A 20,176-nucleotide genomic window follows, 5' to 3' on the forward strand; every position below is an offset into this window, starting at 1 on the left:
TGAAGGACTAGCCTCTAACTGGAGCTACTTCTGAAAACCCAGACGTCAAGGCAGAGACATAGGCTAGCCCCCAGGGCACCCCCAAGCACAGGGGAGGGAAGCAGATGGAAAAGAACAGGAAAAACAGTGACCGAAGAACAAATGAATTCAAGTGTCTGAATAAATACCTTCAGCTTGAGGGAAACTCAAAGGCCCTGCTTCAGCCATTTCTTTAAACTAGTTACTTGGCCATCAGGTAAGGAAACAGCCTCACCTGTAAAATAAAGATGGGGATCTCTGGGCCAAGTGGATACCTGCCGTGACTGGCTGTGAAGCACCTTTGTGGAATGGTGAGGTTGTCCTTGGAATCGCCTCATTAGCTCTTTACTGTGTACCCAGTTGTGTGGGCTGAGGCATCCCTGACCCCACCTCTAGGAAAGCATCTGTGTTGTGGAACATCAGTAATCCTGTAGTTGGTGAGAGAGAGAAGCTGTTATCAGCTATTTTTTTTTAAAAACCCGGGCCCTGGTTCATTGTAAGTGCTTTGATTTCTTACAAATACATTTCCTTAAAAATGGTAGATTCTTTTGATTTCTTTGTGAGATGAAAAAGTCAAACAACCTGCAAACAAATCCCTTGTTACTGAGCTACAGAAAGGAGCCAGTCCACTTCTGTCCTCTTTCGTTTAATTCTTTTAATTCTTCTACTTCTTGGAAGCAATAAATCTAGGAGTGATAAAATGACTCAGTCATCACCGGAGAATCCATTTCTGATTTTGTTTTTGTGTTTTCATAATTTTAGTGTTCATATTTTTTCTACAAGAGAATATGAAGGTTTTTAATGGAAGCGTTCTCATTTTATATTAGAAGTTAATAAGAAAAATGCTTCCTTAGTGTTAAACTTTGCATAACATTTCATTCATAAAAGTCAAGCCAAACCCATCAGCAGTTCTATAGGGGAATAAACACTTGGCTGCATGAAGAGATCGATATACATCAATATACATCACAAACTATTTATTTGTCAAACATATACATATATAATTAATTATACTTCAAATTGGCACAAAACATTTAAGGTGAAAAATCAGTCTTAAAATTTATTAGAAACTCAATGTAGGAAAATTTCCCAACTCTCTGAAGCCTAATGCATGCTCTCTGTGTGTGACATTCTGAGATGCATGTTGGGAGCATTGTGTTAACTGGTGTCACTTTGAATACTCTAGGAGTTGTCAGAATCAGGCTTACAGCAGAATAATAGTGATAAATACTAGCGTACGTCCAAGTAGAGGCCGTGTCCTGAAACCACCTTAATTGGTTTGTTCAGTGAGGCTTGAGCACCTGTGGTGGGTGCAGGCCAGAGCCTAGTACACAGAAAGAGATGAGGTGCGAGATTCGGCTCAAGCGTAGACTATCGTTGGGGAAAGAGCACCTCCATGGGGACCAGCTGATGTCAGGTGAGTGAGAAATTACTGTAGCCTTAAAGGAGCTGGCCAGGCTTCTTGGAGGAGGGGAGCCTTGAAGGATGAGTGTAGGATTGGGAGGAAGGTGGGCACAGTCAAGAGCTCAGGGAGATCCTGAGCTACAATGGAGGATTCAAAATCGGAATCTAAATCCTGCTATTTTCCTATATCAAAATTCAAAGCTGACTTGGCATTGCATTTGAACTGCCCTAATTTATCCTGTAATTGTCACTAGTTAAGAATTTTCTTGTAATTAAAGTATGCCTGAACTATGCATGAAAAGGAGAAAGGCTAACGTGGAATAATAATACTATATTTTTCTTTTCTGGTGAGTAATTTGAAGGAAAGTGGAAAATTCCTTTGTATGGTGTTTACTTGTGGTATTAATGTTCTTGGACCAGAGACATATTTGATGAATGCAAAAAACTTTAAATTTTTTGTAAGAGAAAATTCCCTCTTAGCTTATTTAGCATTAACTGTGTTTTGTGGGGTTTGGGGGTGCATAGAATGTGAAACTGAAGATAAAAATGGGAAGGGGAAGGAGGTGATGCAGATCGACTATAAGCATCAAAAGGCAGATGGATGCAAGCAGGCAGAGTCCCTGGCAGATGAGTTTCAATGATTTCTTTTTGATTGAAAGCACAAGAAGCCAAATAATTTTGCTAAATATATAGCTTCTTAAAGACGATTAAATCATTTTTGGAAAACCTTCTTAACCCTCTCTGAGAGGAAAACCTCTCTGTAACCCTCTTTGCCCCGGGGGTACCACTCCTGGCTTAAGCATGCATCATGGGAAATGGGAGGAGGCTGAGAAGAATGATGGTGTCCCCCATGCTCCAGATGTGCTTCTCGTGGCCCAAGACTGAATGAGCAGCCTCCAGAGGCTTTGATTCTATAAAAAGCTCTTGTCGTTTGACAAGAAGAGCCGGGGTCGAGATGCCTTGTACAAGACGTTTTCTTAACGGACATTTGTACCTAATCCTCGGGATGAATACGTTCCTCAGATTTTTGCGTGTGGTTCCAGTTTGGGGGTGATTTTCCTAAGTCTTTGATGTACTTGGCTTTCTGTGCAATTGGTGACCCAAATTCCTACTAGGATGAAAAACAGACCCACTCTCGAGTTCTGGCCTTGTCCACAGGAAGGAAAAAAATCTTGATTTACAGCGTGACACTTTTATGTAAGTGTGGAACATGGAGGAAGGGCAGCAGTGGACTTCCTGTTCCAGACTCGGCCCCATTTCCTTGGTGACGGCCACTCCCCCAAACCAGCAGGCCACAAAGAGATCAGGCAGCCAAGGGGTGTGCGAGGTCCTGGCCACGCCACACGTCAGACGTGAGCGCCCTACAAACAGTAAGCCCTAACGACGGGAAGTTAATAGGTTCAGTTAGCAGTTCTCTGGTGGAATGGCCGGTATCCCTCTAGGTGATGAGCCCGGCATCTGAGGTGACTGTATGTGGACACGGTACCTGACAGGGCCCAGGCTCTGTCCATCCCCGGGGAGGCCGAGTGAAGCCACATGTAATCAAGATTATTAACCTGTGCCTTGGGGTCAATAAATAATTTGACTTCTACAACAAAATTAGAAAAAAAATTTTTTTTTTTTTATGCCAGATGGAAGGGGTTCTGGTGGGACTGCAGACCGGTGTGTGCTTGGGGTTTCCTCTGCCTTAAAAAGAGGACTAGTTTAGAGCATTGGGCCAATAGGAGCCACTGTTGTTGCCTCCAAGGAGTGAGTTCCTCATTTGCACAGAACCAGTTCAACTGCTTCAGCATTTACAGTTGAAGAGGTCAGGGGAAATGCCTGCAAAGGGGATTCCACCGTGACGAACATTTTATACAATTATTCTTTTAATGGACGTGCACAGGACACGGGCTGACTGTCCGGTCAGAGGAAGTCTTTTTAATGTCATTTGTCACTGCCCTTTTTTCCTGTGGGAACACTATGTTACAGTAGAATGAGGTCAATGGAAAAGGATCATTCGAGATCATTTTGTAATGCTATGCATAAAAAATGTGTGCTAGGCTGTCAGCGGAGCTAGAGAAACCTTTTGGCCGATTTCAAATGCTCAGAATATGGTTTTCCTTTTTAGGAAGTTTTCTTTCCATCAGAATCCCTAAACACTAGACTTCTAACACGAAAGAGACTCAAAGGCTCAGGAAAAATAAATACGCCACTACGGTGTCTGTACATAGCTGGGGGTCAAGAAAATAAATAGTTTTACTTTAAACACAGCTGAAAAACTAGTTTTGCTACAAATTAGGTTCCTTTTGTCAAGAGGTCGGTCTGTGTTAGTGTCAAACCTCACAATTTGTGTGAGCATAAACTAGAGAGGAGGGAATGGAGCAACGATACATTTAGGGAAATGTACTGGAATGTATTGGCCCCCTTCCTCCGGACAAGGAGCCGTAGCCTGGCCCCTCGGAAGCCCACCTCCCGTGCCCGAGGGGGAGGGGCAGTCACGTGCTTCACTTAGTCTTCTGTCCTCGAAGTTCACTTCCTGTGCCCAGGAAAGCGGAAGCCGCCGGCTCATGGCTCCACGGGCCGCTGGGGGACGGGCCGCTGGGGGACGGGCCGCTGGGGGGCGGGCGGGCGGGTCTCGGAGCTCCAAACAGTCTGCTGGGAAACGCCCAACACCTCCGGCACCTGCAATTCAACGTGAGGAAAGATGGCACCGCGGAGCTCCGGAGAGGGGCTCCCCCAAGCGCTCGAAGACCCACCTGACAGCTCCAGGTCTCGGCCACCAACTCCCCGGCCGCCTTGGAAGCACCAGCCTCCTCCTGGACTCGGACAAGGCCCCTCCCTTCCTCCTCTTTGTGCCTCACCCAAATGATCACCAGATTTGGTAGGTCTTTTGTATCTGCTTACAGGTTCCTTGGGCGGCCCAGAGAATTGAGGAGGCGGCCTTAAGTGCCGGGTTCAAATCCAGCCCAGTAGCCACTTAAGTCCATCTGCCTCAGTTTCCTAACCATAAAATGGGGACAATGGCAGTACCTTCCCTTGGTCATGACACGGTGCCTGGCTCCCACCTCCCTGCCACAGAGCCAGGCATATCCTGGGCAGCCGTCAAGTCATGGGTGGGGGCACACGGGGCAAAGGAAAGCCCGAGGTAAAGGCGGGAGATGGAAAAGTTGAATCTCTCCTTGCGATGTGCAGAGGAGGAGAGTATCAGGGTGGGAGACAGAAGTGTTTGGCGGGGGTCTGGGTCTCGCTGCTGGCCCCAGAGAGGGGGGCCCTCTGGGGAGTCTTAGGGGTCACACAAAAGAGAAAAAAGCCAAGGAGAGCACCTGGGCAAGGACACCAACTACCCTGGCTGGTCCCCCAACCCAGCCGCACAGCCTCGGGGCACCTGGGGTATCACTTGCAGACTGACTGCCATGCGTCAGCCATAGCCTGCTTTGGCTTTCAGGTTTCCCCAAATCCAGCTCCTCCACCCTCCTGCGAATCTGGGCATGTGGGAGGCCCTGGGCCTCCGCTGGCTGACCCGTAGGGAGGGGCTGGCCTCTCCTCCTGGCACCGGGGAAATCTGTGAAGGCAAAGGGGAGGGATGAGGCCGGCAGAGGACAATGAATGGGGCGCTTCTGCGGCCCTGATGGCTCCCTGCACTTCTACAAGGCTGTGCGGCCCCGCTGCCACTGAGAGGACTTTTCTTGTTCGGAAACGTCTGAGGCCACTTTTGAACTTGGGACTTGTGGGCTGCCATGCAGGGTGGGTGGTGCCCATTGGAGAGGAGACAAGGGAAGGGATGTGGGAGACTTTGAAGGGAAAAGTACCAGGGAAGAAATTACAGCAAGAAATGGATCTGACCCACAACAGAGCAAAGGACAACAGTGTGGAGTTACATTTTTTTCTGTTCAAAATTTTCTATAGCAGAACTGTATGTATTTCCCAGCATTTGGCGGTGAACAGAATTCCATGCACATAGTTTGTCTGGAATTCAGCAAATAGTGAAAAATGATGTTTTAATCTGTATTTAAAATACAGATTTTTGTATGCAACCTAAAAACATTCCTAAAACCAGTATAATCAGTTTAATTCACACCAAAGTGCATAATTATACTCCACTGGACAGGCGTAACTCCTGTATGAAAAAGCACAGGGTGACGTGAAGAGGGGAATGTAGGGATTTAGTCACTCATCCGTTCTGATCGAGCCAATGAACAAGTCAGTTTTAACAGCCTAAGCCGAGAGGTGCATTGTGGGTGGGCACAGGTGCACACCATCTGCTCAGCCGCCCTGATGGAGGGTCTCTGACTTGACCTCAGCAGCCTTATGAAAAAGACTGCACAGGGCCGGAGGACCCAACATATTGGGCAGGATTTGTTCTCCAAGCCAGAAGTTCTGGGCGGATGAAAACTTGTCCTGCTAGTAATCTCAGAGAATGAGTTGGCTTGTAGGCTTGCAAACAACTCCCCGTCAGCTCCCTGAGGGCTGCCGGACACATAAGCAGTCTGGAGTGATGGACCGTTTCTCACAGCAATCTGGGAAGCAAGCGCTCTGGGGAGTCTGACGACACGGACTTCCGCCACAGACGGTCAGAATAGCCCAAGGTGTGAAGTGAAACTCAAAGACAGAATGAAGGTGGGGCGTACACGGGAAACAAGGATGGCGGAAAAACCAAAGGTATCGGGAAGATGAAGAGAAGAGGATGGAAACAGGTTTACATCCTACTTTAAGATACATAAAGCGCTTTCATCCCCACAAATTGGGGGCAGGTGGGCAATTCACTCATCCTCTCCCTTTTCAAAGATGAGGGTTTGTTTGGAGGGTCAAGTGATTTATTCGAATCCTGCAGGAAAAGTTAGTGGCAGAGCCATGAGTTGCCCTTGAGGCCAGTATTAATCTGAATGGGTAGTTTGGATGTCTCAGGATTTATTTCAAGGATAAAAGTATAGTCAGTAATTTCTTGTAGGCTGTCTTTTTTGTTCCTATTTATGATCACTAATTCTGTCTTTTTCTTGGGAGAAAAAAGGGCACAGTTCAAAGTGTGCCTCAAAACCTTATTAAAGGGCCTTGCTTTTAGTCCTGAGAGTCATGAAGCTGTGATCATACCTGGATAGAATTTACTGAAGGTAGTTATGGGTCCATCATGTCATTAGAAGAGAAGCTGCCCACAGGTTTTTCTTCCTTCATCTGGATACTTTCTGGTACTGAAAGCTGAGAAGGTGATGTGAATCCTCGAAGTTGCTTACTTGACTTGGTGAATTTCTTAAGTTCATTAGCAAAAGAAATGCCTTTTCTTTTATCATCTCGAGCTGCCTGAAGAAAAAAAAAAAACTGCCCAACCTCAGAAAGTAAAATGAAAACGTTCATTACTGTAAAATTACATTTTTACATGCAATCATTTCATTTTGGGGGGGAAATACTTTAACATTCTTTTAGTTAGATGTGGTTTAAATCAGTATGAATATGAGGAATGACTTTTTCTCACATTCTGATAAAGTACAGCTGATTAACTTGGCAACTTGAACATAGCCAGGGACCCCTGAGGATAAGCCTTTTTACTACTTTCCAAGCTGAATGTGTTTCAATTCCTCTAGCACTATGTCAGCTCATTGGCTTTTGGACAGAGATCCTATTTAGAGTACCAACAGTTAAATGATTCTTAGGCTTCACTGCCCCCTTTTATGCCACTTTCAGTGAGGAAGTAGAAGGCAGGTGCACACCACAATGGCTATTTGGTGTTCTTGTTTATGTCAGGGGGTGCTTCCCTATTCCCAAGTCCCATTTTGTGGAGGCAGTCCTGGATTTTCAGCAAATCCTACCACACTGGAAAAGCTTCAATTATGTTCTTGGAAGCACATTTATATTTGTTTCCCAAGGACCAGCCTAACTAAGTCAGGCCAGAATCTTCAGCAGTAAAATAGTCACAAGTGGCAATGAACTGTTCGGGCATGGCAATTGATGAAATACAGAAAAATACAAAATAGTTGAGTTTTGTGTGGTTTCCTTTGGTTTCTATAGTGATGGTGCGGGGGGGGGGGGGGGCAGAAAAGCAGACAGGGTGCAAAAAATCACCATTTTCTAGACCATCTCTATACAAGAATTTAAGCTTCTGATACTATAAATGTGAGCTCCTTGCCAAATGACCAATGAATAGATATAATATCAGAAGAACTGAATTCTATTAATCTTGATATTTTTTTTCTTATAATATGACTAGAAGAGAGGAGACTTGTTCCTTGTGTAAATAAAGAAGTCTGTTTTTATCATGCATTCAAAGGCAATAAGAAGTATCCGTTCATTTTACGTTTGGTCATCTTGTTTGATAGTGCTCATGACAAGAATTTTAAAAAATTTCATGACAAGCACAAAAATAGTGAACTGATTTTTCAACATTGTTGTTGAGGTTGTGAAGAAATTTTCTCAACTCTCCAAATTATCTCTCTCTATTAAATCAACATATACTTTAATATTCAGTGACTTTTTTCAGTTGCCTTATTAAGAGCCTCCTCGGTGCACTCCACATTGCTTCAGCTGTACTGATTCTTGGCTCCATCAACAATGCATTAGTGTCTTTTTTAAACCAGCTCTCCAACATTGGGTATTCCCAAATTTTTTTCATCTTTGTGAATTGTCTGGGTGTGAGGTCAAACCTCAGAATGGTTTTGATTTCAATCTTTTACAATGTTGTGAATTGTTTGCAATAATTATTTTGGGAATTTTTTTTGTTTACTTCCTTTGACCACTTTTGAGATTGATGCTTGGGCCTTTATACAACTGTTAGTTACCTTGGACACCAAACCCCCATCTTAGATATTTAATAAAAAGATTTTCCCCATTCAATAGTTTCCTCTTTTCTATGATGCATTTATTTCATTTATGCAGAATCTTTTCAGTTTCAGGTTATAAAGAATTATTTTTGTAATTACCTCTACCTCATGTTTGTCTTAAGTCAAAGGATATGAACAAGCAATTTTCAGATGAAAAGCTCAAAGCCATCAATAATTATTTGAAAAAATGTTCTAAATCATTCTTGATTAGAGAAATGCAAAGTAAGACAATGCTGAAGTACCACGTCACACCTATCAGATTGGTCAGAATGATAGTAAAGGAAAGTGGTAAATGTTGGAAGAGATGTTGCAAAACTGGGACACTAATGCATTGTTGGAGTTGTGACCTGAGCCAACCATTCTGGAGGGCAATTTGGAACTATGCCCAAAGGGTTTTAAAGGAATACATGCATTCCCTTTGATCCAGCAATAACACTACTAGGTCTATATCCCAAAGAGATAATATAAAAAGGGAAAGGACTTACTTGTACAAAAATATCTATAGCAGCTCTTTTTGTGGTAGCAAAGAATTGTAAATTAAAGAGAAATCCATCAATTGGGGAATGGCTGAACAAACTGTGTTTGTGATGGAATAGTATTGTTCTATAAGAAATGATGAGCAAGATGATTTCAGAAAATACTGAAAAGATCTACAGGAACTAATTCAGAGTGACATAAGCAGGACTAGGAGAACACTACATAATAACAACAATACTGTATGATGATTATCTGCGAAAACTTGGGTACTCTCAGCAATGCACTGATCTGGGACAATCCTGAAAGAAATGGTGGGGAATGCTATCCACATCCAGAGAAAGAACTGTTGGGGTTGGATGGATGCAGATCAAAGTGTATTATTTTTTCATATCAGTGTATTTATGATTTTGTTTTGATTATGCATCAGGGTGCTCATACATATGACTAAAATGGAAGTGTGTATTGCATGACAATAAAAGATGAAAAAATATATTTGCTTTGAGAATATATCCACAGTTTTGATATGAATTGCTCCTCTCCTAATATATTTTATGGTATGATACTTAATATTGAGATCATATATCCATTTAAAATTTGTGGTGGAATATGGTATAAGAAGTTACTCTCACATCCTAATTTCTTCTGGACTGTTTTCAAGTTTTTCCAGCAGTTTTTTTCAAAATAGGGTATTCTTTCCTAAGTACGTTATATTTTTTTGGCTTATCTAAACGGGATTCTATTATTTTTATTTACCTTGTTTATTTAGTTTCATTGACTTATTTCTCCATTTTTATAGTTTTTGAGGACCGTAGTTTTATAATATAGTTTGAAGTCTAGAAGTGCTACTCCCCCTTCATCGTTACTTTTTTTCATTAATTTCCTTTGATATTCTAGAACTTCTAGAGGTTTTGCTTCTCCAAGTTAATTGAATGATGCCTTTTAGATACTTATCTGACAGGATTATTGTGAAGAATGTGTTGTCATAAAACACATAGAAAGGTGAGCTCTCTTAGAAAGGCCCTTAAATAGCTTTCTGACCCCAATCCTTCCTTACACAGGTGAGAAACCTGATGCTCAGAAGTAAAGTGATTTGCCTAAGGTCATAAATTTTGTAACTAGTAGAATTATAAATCCAACTCAGGTTTATCTAGTATCTCTTTCAGTTTCCTTATACCCTTTCTCTTGGTCCTTTCTTCAGTGCTTTTCCCCATACACCATACTGTTTCCCAATTCAAGTGTTCTTTCAGCGAAGCCCACGAGAGCAGGCTGGAAAAGAAGGCTCTTTTGAGGGCTGGCATGACCAATGACAACATTAGGATGGAATTAGAGAAGCAGCGAGAGCTGGTTTTTAAAGATAAGCTCTTCCTGCCATCTAGCAGCAACACTGAAAACTACAGTGGCAAGAGCAAGATCTCTAAATGGTGTGAAGAAAGAATTAATTCTGTCTTTTTTTTAATGTAATCTATCAGCAACCTTTAACTCAATCAAAAACTCAAAATACCACTACTTAACACTTAAGTGGGAGAATTCACAAGTCATTTACTAGAGAAAACTCTCACCTCCACAGGTCACTGCCCAGCCCTGGGCAATGCTAAGCAAATTGAAAGACTGCAATTGATTTCTGTGAAGAGGAGGAGAGAGAGGAAATGATGTGGGAAAAGGGGGTATAAAAGAAGAGGTCAACACGGTCTGGTCTCTTTCCTTCCTTGGTTTTTGGAGACTGGTTGCTTGGAGACTATTCCTTCCTTGACTTTTGGAGGGACTCTTCCTTTGGATTCTGTGTTGGGACTTCTGACTAAGGACTACCAAGAAATCCATGGGGAGATCAGGATTCGGAGAAGTCAAGACTGAGCCAGACTACACCAGAGCAGCACTTAGGGCTGGTAGGTTAGACCAGGTTTTGTCTCCTTCCTATATTTCCCACTTTCACTATCTCTACCTTGTTGTAAATAAAGCTGCTAGCAGTCATTTTGACGTAGGGGCAAATATTTTATAAAGGGCAACCACAGTTTCACTTTTTAAATCTCATATTGAGTCAAAACCCAATTTAATTGTTACAGTGGGCATGGTTTGGTGCAAGGAACAGTTCCTCTATTTTCACAGTTATTCAAGTTTTTTGCTTAAAGGCTTCTAAAGAAGGGAACAAGCAACCTGAGGGAGGGGGGGCAGCCAGGATAGTTCAAATTGTTAGGATTTCCTCCCTTTTATCAAGCTTAAGTTTTCTTCCTTATAACTTTTCTTGCTACATGATTCTGCCTCTGGGGCCATGTAGAGAGGTCTAATATTACTCTCTTTCATTTGAGACTCATTTGAGGAAGGGTCCTGCACTGAGTGCATGCTTTTTTTTTTTGCTTCCCAAGAGTAAGATGAAAGCAACAGCATTATAAACCACCTTAGAAAAGTTGCAGTATAGAAAATAAACCCATGTAAATCATCAACATTTCTATTTACCACCAATAAAACCCAATAGCAAGAAATAGAAAAGGAAATTCCATTCAAAATAACTTGACAATATGAACTACCTGGGGATATACCTACCAAAACAAACCCAGCAACTATATGACCACAAAGAGAAAACACTCTTCACACTAATAATGTCAGACCTAAACATTGGGAAAACATTAATTGCTCATGGATAGGCAGAGTCAAAATAGTGAAAATGACAATCCTACCTAAATTAATGTACCCACATTCAGTGCCATGTGTGACCGTAAAATATGGTTTCAAAGACTGTGAATTGCCAAAACTGTAAAGATAATTTTAGTGTCTTGATTTAAATAAAAAATAAGTGGTCGCCATGGGAAAAATTCCCAAATATGAAAAATACCCAAGTCAGCTGGATTTTATGGAGATTTTAATTAATACAAATGAAGGAATGAAGGGAAGGGAGAGAGACAGAGTAAGAGGAAATAGTAGGAAAAGGCTAGGGCCTAGGCCAAATGGCCTAGGTCTTACTTTTTAAGAGAGAAAACTAAGTCAGTCTTTTATCCACTCACCACAAGATTTTGTCCCAAGCAAACTCTAGTGTTCAGAGAGATCCTCCAATTCAACTTCCAAACTCAACTAAGTTCAGATGCCCCAGCTCTGAGATCCTGACCTCCTTTTAAAGAGAATTTTCTCCTATGTCACCTCCCCTAAATTTTCACATCTACCAATCACAGTAGATGCTTTCCACAGGACTGACCATTTTTAATTCACATATTCTTTTATCACCTTCTCTGAGTAGACTAAAACTTCACACCTCTTGCTAATCTTGCCCTTTGTAAGTTGCTTGACCTTTTAGTGATTAATTTAACCTTTATAGGTACTTAGCACCCTTTTGTATTAGATCTAAAAATAGACCTAGCTTAAGGTTCTAGCTTTACTATGAGTTGGGGACTTTTCATTGTTCAGTAAGGAGTTTACAACTTTATGTTCCCCTAAAGTATGCCCAAATATGGGTGGAGTAATGTTAAAATTCCCAGAACATTCCTGATCAAGTACCTCCATGTGTTATAATAAGGGAATAGCCTTAACCAAATGTTCTAAGGTAGAGTCTGAGCAGTTTTAAGATTCACACATGACCATCAAACTATCTTAAAATTATTTCATTGAAGTAGAAAAAATAACAAAGTTCATCTGTAAGAACTTAAGGTCAAGAATATTAAGGCAATTAATAAAAAAAATGAAGGAAGGAGAACTGGCTATACCAGACCTGAAAATATCCTATAAATATAAATGATATGTTGATATATGTATATTTATAAACTATAAATAAAATATAGTAATCATCAAAACAATCTGGTACTGGCTAAGAAATAGAATGATGGATCAATGGAATAGACTAGGTAATCAACATATGGCAGTTAATGTCCAGAGTAACTTAGTTATAAATCAAAGCTGCTGAGAAAATTGGAAAGTAGTATGGCAGAGATTAGGCATATACCAACATCTTGTAAGATATACCAAGATAAAGTCAAAATGGACATTTGATTTTAGAGGCCACAAGAAGCCACTAGAGCTGACTGGATAGAGACAACATGGTTTTTATCCACAAGTAAGGAAAATAAACACTCCTTAATTTCTTATTCTGTGCAAAGCACAGCTCTAGGAGCAATGTATCCAAAGATAAGAATGTCCCTGCCTGAGGAGTTTATATTTTGTTGCTCTGCCTCCTTATCTTTATGCCAGGCCATCCTGCCTCTTGACTCAAATTATAGTCAAATCTATTTGGCATGAATCAAATTCATGACAATCCAAATGCCCTTTCTTCATTTACCATCTCTATGATGGTAAACCCCAAACACTATTTCCTGAGATGGACAGTCTTCTCTCATTGGGACCTCTTATTTGGGGCAGAATACTTGATTACTTGAGATGGTGAGGAAGGCCAACAAGAGATCCAAAGACATGGCAGCCTCTCTAAAATCTATAGCTGAGGAAAGAGCTGAATTATCCAATAAGGTAAAGAATCTTTGTTGTTTAAAAAATGTTGCAGAAGCCTAGAAGTAATCTTGTAGGCTTTTGTCAAGTACTAATCAAAAAATGAAAAGTATTGACAAAACCTCCCAAAAAACAGATGGTCCAAGAATAAGGAGAGAAACTTGAGTGACTCAAAAGAGATTTACTCATTGTATTGTGAAAGTTCTTGATTTCTGATGTTTTATAATTAGAAAGCAACATTTTCTATTTGAAAATGAAAGGAAACTACAACTGTTACCTAGTTAAGGAGGTTGCTGGTGATGACAAGAAAAGGTGAGCATTTGGAGAAGCATTTTAAACTACCACAAAGGAAATGCCAGCAACTCATCCTGTAAAACCCTGGACTCTCCAGAGAAGTTGTGTTCCCTTGGAAAGCCAGTTTTTGATGAAGCCATTGTTGAACCTGAGACAATAGGTGGAGATCCTACAGAGACACCACACTAAAACACAATTCCTAAGAGATAATTTGATATTGTGGACAGATATCATCACATACACAAGGAGATGAAGCTAAGACAGGTGGGAGAATTCATCAGCCTCCAGCTTTTCTCTGCCTCATTCCAAAACCACCCAGTGGACCATTTTTCATCTATGTTGCCCTGTGAATAGTTTTGTTTACAATGACAGGTTTATGCTATTGCTATTCAGATGTGTATATTTCCCCTCTGGTTTTTATGTTTTATATTAGGGAAGTAGAGTCACTGAACATTTGGGGAGTTATAAATTTCCATCTTAAGTGAATATGATATGACTTTTAGATATGTTTTATGTGTCTGGCAGGTATGTGTTTTTAGTACTCTGTGATTTCATAAGGTCAGTGATAAAATAGTTTTCATGTTGAAGCAAAGAAAACTGTCTACATATTGGCCAGTCATAGGCTGGGGGTGGAAGGTAAGGGATGATTGGTACCAGCCACAGGTATAGTTATTGTGGTACCTTAGGGTTGTAATATATGTGGTTGTTGGTATATCTATAGAATATTTAATCTTACTACACAAACATCTTTAGGATTACAGTTGCAACTTTAGTTAATCTAGTCTGTTTATTCTGACAAAGGGCAGAAATGATTCACACTCCATTATCTGTAAAGTTACCTTCTATTTGCTTTTATTCTTTTTACTACATTCATTTTGTTTGTATTTAAATGGATTAGGTAACCTAAGAACAAATGCATGAGACACTGTAAAAATGAAGGGTTTTGGTCATAAAGATTCATTAAATGACTGGATATCAAGCATGGAAGTACAATTTTAGAAACCTATGTACCTAACTTTTAAAGTTTTCTTTGCTTTTGTTATATTCTAAATACTTACTTAAAATGCATATTCTATAAAGTTAACATTTAACAGTGTCTACAAAGGGCCTTAAAACTTGTGATCTTCCCAACAATCCTGAGAAGTGGGTGATATGGTTATCCCCATTTTACAGATGGGCCAATTGAAGGAGATTGCTTAAATGACTTACTGAGGATCACACTGCTAGTAAGTGTTTGGGGCTGAATTTGAACTCCGGTCTTCCTGACTCAAGCCCAAAGCTCTATCATGTGTATGTATGTATGTATATGCGGGAGGCAGCATGCAGGTCAGCTCCTCTGTTCAGAGGGCTGAACAAATAAAGGAGCTGCTGTGAGGGTCTGCTCGGCAGGGCTGGCACATCCATTTCCTTAAGGGCAGAACTAAGCCTGGTGGAATCCTCCTCTTCTTCCTCATTATTCTCCCTCAGAACCCTCCCAGCCCCCAGCCCCAGAAGCCCCGCCCCTACCTGCACATGCTCCTTTAGCTTCAGAATAAACTTCCCAGCGCCCTTCCACCTGCTCTGGGCCTGGAACACACATTCCTGGTCGCCGAGGATCCTCTGGGAAGACTTGGCGGTAGAGGACTTCTTGTTGGGTGGCTCCTTGAGCACCTCCTCCAGAAGCACGTAGTCGCTGGGGTTGGGGTTGCTCAGAATACTGTAAGAGTACTTGGCTTTGCACAAGGTCTGCCAGAGAACACACCAGACTGAGCTCGCTGTCCTGGGCAGGGCTCTACCCACCCTCGGCCCCCAGCGCCGGGGCCCTTTCCCTGGCGCCTCAGTGTGCAGGGGCGGGCGTAGCACAATTCTCGTCCCTAGCTTTGGGCTTGGATGCTCTTTGGCTGCCTGGCCACATGGCTGTATGCTAGCTCCTGGGGGCGGAACACGGAGGAAGGCCATTTTCATTTAGTGCCCAGACGCTGTGTCAAGCGGTTCATAAAGATGACCCCATCAGACCCTATCCCCAGCCCTGGAGGCAGCCCATTATTATGCCCATTTTTCAGTGAAGAAAACCAAGGCAAATCTGTTCTAGAGCCATCAGGCCTTCGAGGCCACCCCCCTCCAGAGCCCCGCCCTCATTTTAGAAGGGCGGGACCGGAAGGAAGTGCCGGGATCCTGGCCTGGAGCCTCCAGCCCCACAAGGCCCGGGTCCCAAGGAATCCAGGGATAGTACTATTTTGTGGTTCGCCCAATAATCTGGTCCTTTCCGGTGTTTGTCTCTTACCAGAACCGACTCTGGGTGATTTGAGCCCTGGAACCCTTGCCCCAAAGGCCTGCACGCATGTACCTGCTGGATGACCTCCTGGGCAGTGCTGACCCGAGGAGCTTTGATGACGGTGCTGGGCTGCTCCGGGGAGATCTCGTGGACTTGCACGAAGAAGCTCTCCTCTTCTGAGCTCAGGGCCACCTCCTTCTCCTCCTGGAAGACGCTCTTCTCTTCAGTGGGCTGCACACAAAGTAGGAAGAAACGGAGGGAAGAGGGCTGGCCCGCAATACTGATTTTGCCAACTTTTAATTTTGTGCCTCGGGCAGGGAGCTGGGCTTTTCCACCCGTTTTCTCACGGGCACAATAACTCTGGCACTGTTGCACTCAAGGTTGCTGTGAGCTGTGAACTGTAAACTATCTAAATGTAAACCATCCCCAAATAGGTAAAGGGCTTTGGGTTGGGCTGAGAAGATGCTGCGGGTTAATAACTTGGGGCTGCTGAAGGAACCGTCTTCCTTTGAATTGGGATTCCATTAAATGTGACTAAAATGTAAATAGATGTACAGATAGGGAAAATGTGGCTGTGTGTATGCCTGGGAGTATATGTGGTTGCCTTTAAGTTTTCTGGGGGGGACAGGTTTGGTCTTACCTGGATTACAAATATCTTCATGGATGCCAGCTGACAAGCCCAATGGAGTTTGGTGTATTTTGTATAGATTAACTGTAAATCTGCACTCATTTTTTTAAAACCCTCATCTTTCATCTTAAATATATAAATACTATATATTGGTTATAAGGCAGAAGTAGTAAGGGCTAGGCAATGGGGGTTAAGTGACTTGTCCAAGGTCACACAGCTAGGAAGTTCTTGAGGTCACATTTGAACCCAGGACTTCTCTTCTCTAGGCCTGGCTCTCTATCCACCTAGTTGCCCCACCTCCCTCACTTTTTAGCATCTGTGGTGAGACATGCCCACCAAAGTAAAAAGTTTGAATCGCCACATATTTTAAAAGAAGTGCAATGTTATTTTCCTGAAGTACAGTATTATGAACTAAGTCATTAAAATGGGAAGAAATACAACAAGATTTCATAAAAAAGGTACATTTTGTGATAAGCCTTACATATACTATAAAGTACCATCAATGCAACTATCTATATTATATAAGCATTACTCAAAAATTGAAACTATATTTGAAGAAATATTAAATTTCTGAGCCCTTGGTTTTATTTTAGACTAATCTATTCAAAAATTCTTAAATTTCGGGAGGGAAGGAATTATTTTCGAACTTTACTCCTAACCAAACACATAAAAGAGGCAGGGTGGTGTGGTGGGAACTTCTGGGTGAGGACACTCCCTCCACTCATGCAGACAGCCCCTTCTCTGCAATTTGTAGTCTTAGAGAGCTGTCTTGAGTGCTGGAAAGTCAGTGACTAGTTCAGTGTCTCAAAGCCAGGAGCACAAGTCTTCCTGTCTCTACAACCAACTCTTTACTCAGGACAGCACTCCAACCTACTGCTGTGTCTGCTAAGGAAAGTCACTCCATGCGCTTCTGGGCAATTCTCTAAGATCTATTTATAAGATGAAGACAAGCTGCTGATCTGAATCTGTGAAGTACCCTAATAGGAGTTTTTCATACTGATGGAATTAGAGGTCCAGACCAAAAGTCACAGAAACAAAGTCTGAATTATTGAAAAAAATTTTTGTTGGCAAACTTTATGGGATTTTACTGTACTGGTTATTCCGGAATATACTTACTTCCTCCTGGATTTTAAAAATAATCCTTCCAACATAACCTTCTTCTGGGAACCAGCTGTTCAAAATCTGTACAATTTCTTCTTCTGGACTGATTATTCTCTGAAATGGCTGTTTCCTGAAGTCATTTTTTTCTTTGGATATAAAATATTTTTCTTCCATCAAAAAGCAGTCTGTGATGATTGGTGTGGAGCCTTGAGAAGTAGTCAAAATCTAACGTAAAAAAAGAAAAGTCTGATGAGACAGTCTAAATAGTTGATAAAAATCTTTAATTCCAAATGAATCTATTCTTGTGGAGCACAAAATATGCCTGACATTTACTGCCAAACTAAACCTGCTCTGGAGTAGTGAGTACATCATTCCTTTTAGAAGATCTAAGCAACTTCCTATGACCAAAAAGGCTTGTTTACATCCATTTCGGCCAGCAACGCAATTTATTCATAATCCCAGGACAGCAAAACTCTTTTCCCACTGCTGGAATGACAACCCCTGTTGAGTTTTAATAACTTTTAGGTTTTTCAACTCATGAACTTAGCCCTTTGTCATTCTCCATCCCTGGAACTCTGCAGAAAAGCTTTGCTTTTATGACAGGGCAAATAGCCTACTCCAGGCTTAACCATGACAATTTCTTTTTCTCATGTTGGAGCTACCCAATCATTTTCAAATGTTGGGTTTATGGAGCCAAATTCTCAGCATCAGCAGGTCCTTGGGAATTCTCTAGTGCAATATACTTCTGACTATATTCCAGGGGATTATTACCCTTCTTGTTGACTTTGCCTCCTCTCCTCTCCCACTCCCTTCTGCTTTATAACTACTAACTGTCAGACTGAATTGCAAGTAGGTGAGGTAAGGTAATGTGAAAAACTGACCTCTAGTTACTTTCTATTTAGAAAAAAACATAATTTTTATAAAAGGGACCCTCCCGCCCCAGCTTCCTTGGTTAGTATAAGAATCAAGGTTATATCTATTAGCTCAAGAGTAGGATGCAATGTGGAAGGGAGGAGAATTATTAAAGTGAAAAACAGTTGCAATTTTATAAAGGGTTGGGAATTCTGGCTAGGGATAGAAGAAGGGAATTTTACAGAAGAGAACAACATTGAAACAAGAAAAATCAGGTCAAGAAGTATAATTTGTGGCAAGATGGGGCAGAGGCAGCAAGTCAGCTAATCCCCTCCAAATAAATTTAAAATAATGCTTCAAATTGAATTTTGTAGCAGTAGAACCATCAAAATATTAGGATAAGATATTTTTTCAGACTCAGAAAATTTAGTAGCTCTGTAGGAGAGGTCTGTGATAGTGGGGTGAAGGCTGTTTTAGAGCTAGTGCTGGATATAGCTGGGGATGATTGGCAACTTTATTTCCCATAAACTATTCTGGGTCACAGTTCCAAAGCAGAGAGGAACACTAGCACTTGTGACTGCTAGGGAGCGAGCAGAAGTCCTTCCTGGCTAAAGAACAGTGCACAGAACAAGAGAGAAGTAACCACATCTCTCACCAGATCATACCATGTTAGAAGCATCGAAGATTACAGAACCCGAGAACAACATCACAAAAAAAGCTAGAAGCTTGACATATTTTCCCACTCTTAAGAGCAGAGCAGAACTTTAACATAAAGTTCAAACTCAAGAAATAGTCCAGAAAAATGAGCAAACAACAACAAAAAAGAATATGAGCATAAAAACCTACTATGATGGTAAGGAAGATCCAGACACAAATGTGGATAATAATGTGAAAACAGCTATAAGCAAAGCTTCAAAGAAAAATGCAAATTCGACACAAGTTCAACAAGAATTCCCAGAAGTCTTAAAGAGATAAAAGCAGTAGAGAAGAAACTGGGAAAAGAAATGAAAATGATACAAGAAAATAATGAAAGAAGAACTTTGTAAAACCTTTGTAAAAGAGGCACAAAAATAATGAAGAAAATGACAACCTAAAAAACAGAATTGGCCAAATGAAAAAAGAAGTACAAAAGTTCATTGAAAGAAAATTTTCTGGGAAACTGGGAAAGTAGAATCTAATGCCTTTATAAGACATTAAGAAACAAAGAAACAGAAAAGGAGAAGAATGAAAAAATAGAAGAAAAAGTGAAATATCTCATTAGGAAAAATGGAAAATAGATCAAGGGTAGATAATTTAATAATTACTGGACTATATATATAAAAAAGGATTGATATGGGAAAATATTTTATGTGATTGCATATGTTAAATCTATATAAGATTACTTACCATCTCAATGAGAGGGCATAGTAGGGTGGAAGGGAGAGAATTTGAGACTGAATATTCCTTAAAAAATAATGCAAATAACACTGAGGAAAAGCAACTGCTTGACTACAGAGGTTGAGGGGACATGATCGAGGAGAGATGCTAAATGAGCACCCTAATGCAAATATCCATAACAAGGAAATGGGTTCAGAGCAAGGACACATGTGATACCCAGACGAATCGCACGTTGGCTAGGGAAGGGGTGGCGAGGGGTTGGGGGGGAGGAAAAGAAAATGATCTGTTTCCAACGAATAATGTATGAAAATGACCAAATAAAATAATGTTTTAAAAACTAAAAAAAAAATGGAAATTACTTTTGCATGTAATTGGGGAAAAAAAACCAACATTTAGGGGGAAAAAGTATTATTGGATTGCCTAAAAGCCATGATTAGAAAAAAACCTAGACATATATTTCAGGAAATTATAAAGGAAAAATGCTCCAACATCTCAGACCCATAGGTTAAAATAGATATTAAAAGAATTCATTGATCAACTCCTGAAAGATTCCAAAAT

The 20,176-nt window shown here is 41.2% G+C and overlaps 1 protein-coding gene across 3 annotated transcripts in view; it reads right to left on the bottom strand.

Annotated features, from left to right (window-relative positions):
* Nucleotides 1-980: 980 nt before the first annotated feature.
* Nucleotides 981-20,176, bottom strand: part of PLCE1 (phospholipase C epsilon 1) — a 336,545-nt gene continuing 317,349 nt past the window's right edge. For all 3 annotated transcript variants that reach the window (XM_056802299.1, XM_056802305.1, XM_016433427.2), the window contains exons 29-33: nucleotides 17,405-17,614; nucleotides 15,733-15,891; nucleotides 14,913-15,131; nucleotides 6,493-6,699; nucleotides 981-4,086 (exon numbers count right to left, since the gene is read on the bottom strand). In XM_056802299.1, coding sequence (XP_056658277.1) covers nucleotides 6,517-6,699; nucleotides 14,913-15,131; nucleotides 15,733-15,891; nucleotides 17,405-17,614 — 771 coding nt within the window. In that variant the 3' untranslated portion in view covers nucleotides 981-4,086; nucleotides 6,493-6,516. The remainder of the gene's footprint in view (nucleotides 4,087-6,492; nucleotides 6,700-14,912; nucleotides 15,132-15,732; nucleotides 15,892-17,404; nucleotides 17,615-20,176) is intronic.

Source organism: Monodelphis domestica, chromosome 1 (genome assembly GCF_027887165.1).
Source record: "Monodelphis domestica isolate mMonDom1 chromosome 1, mMonDom1.pri, whole genome shotgun sequence".
NCBI lineage: Eukaryota > Metazoa > Chordata > Mammalia > Didelphimorphia > Didelphidae > Monodelphis > Monodelphis domestica.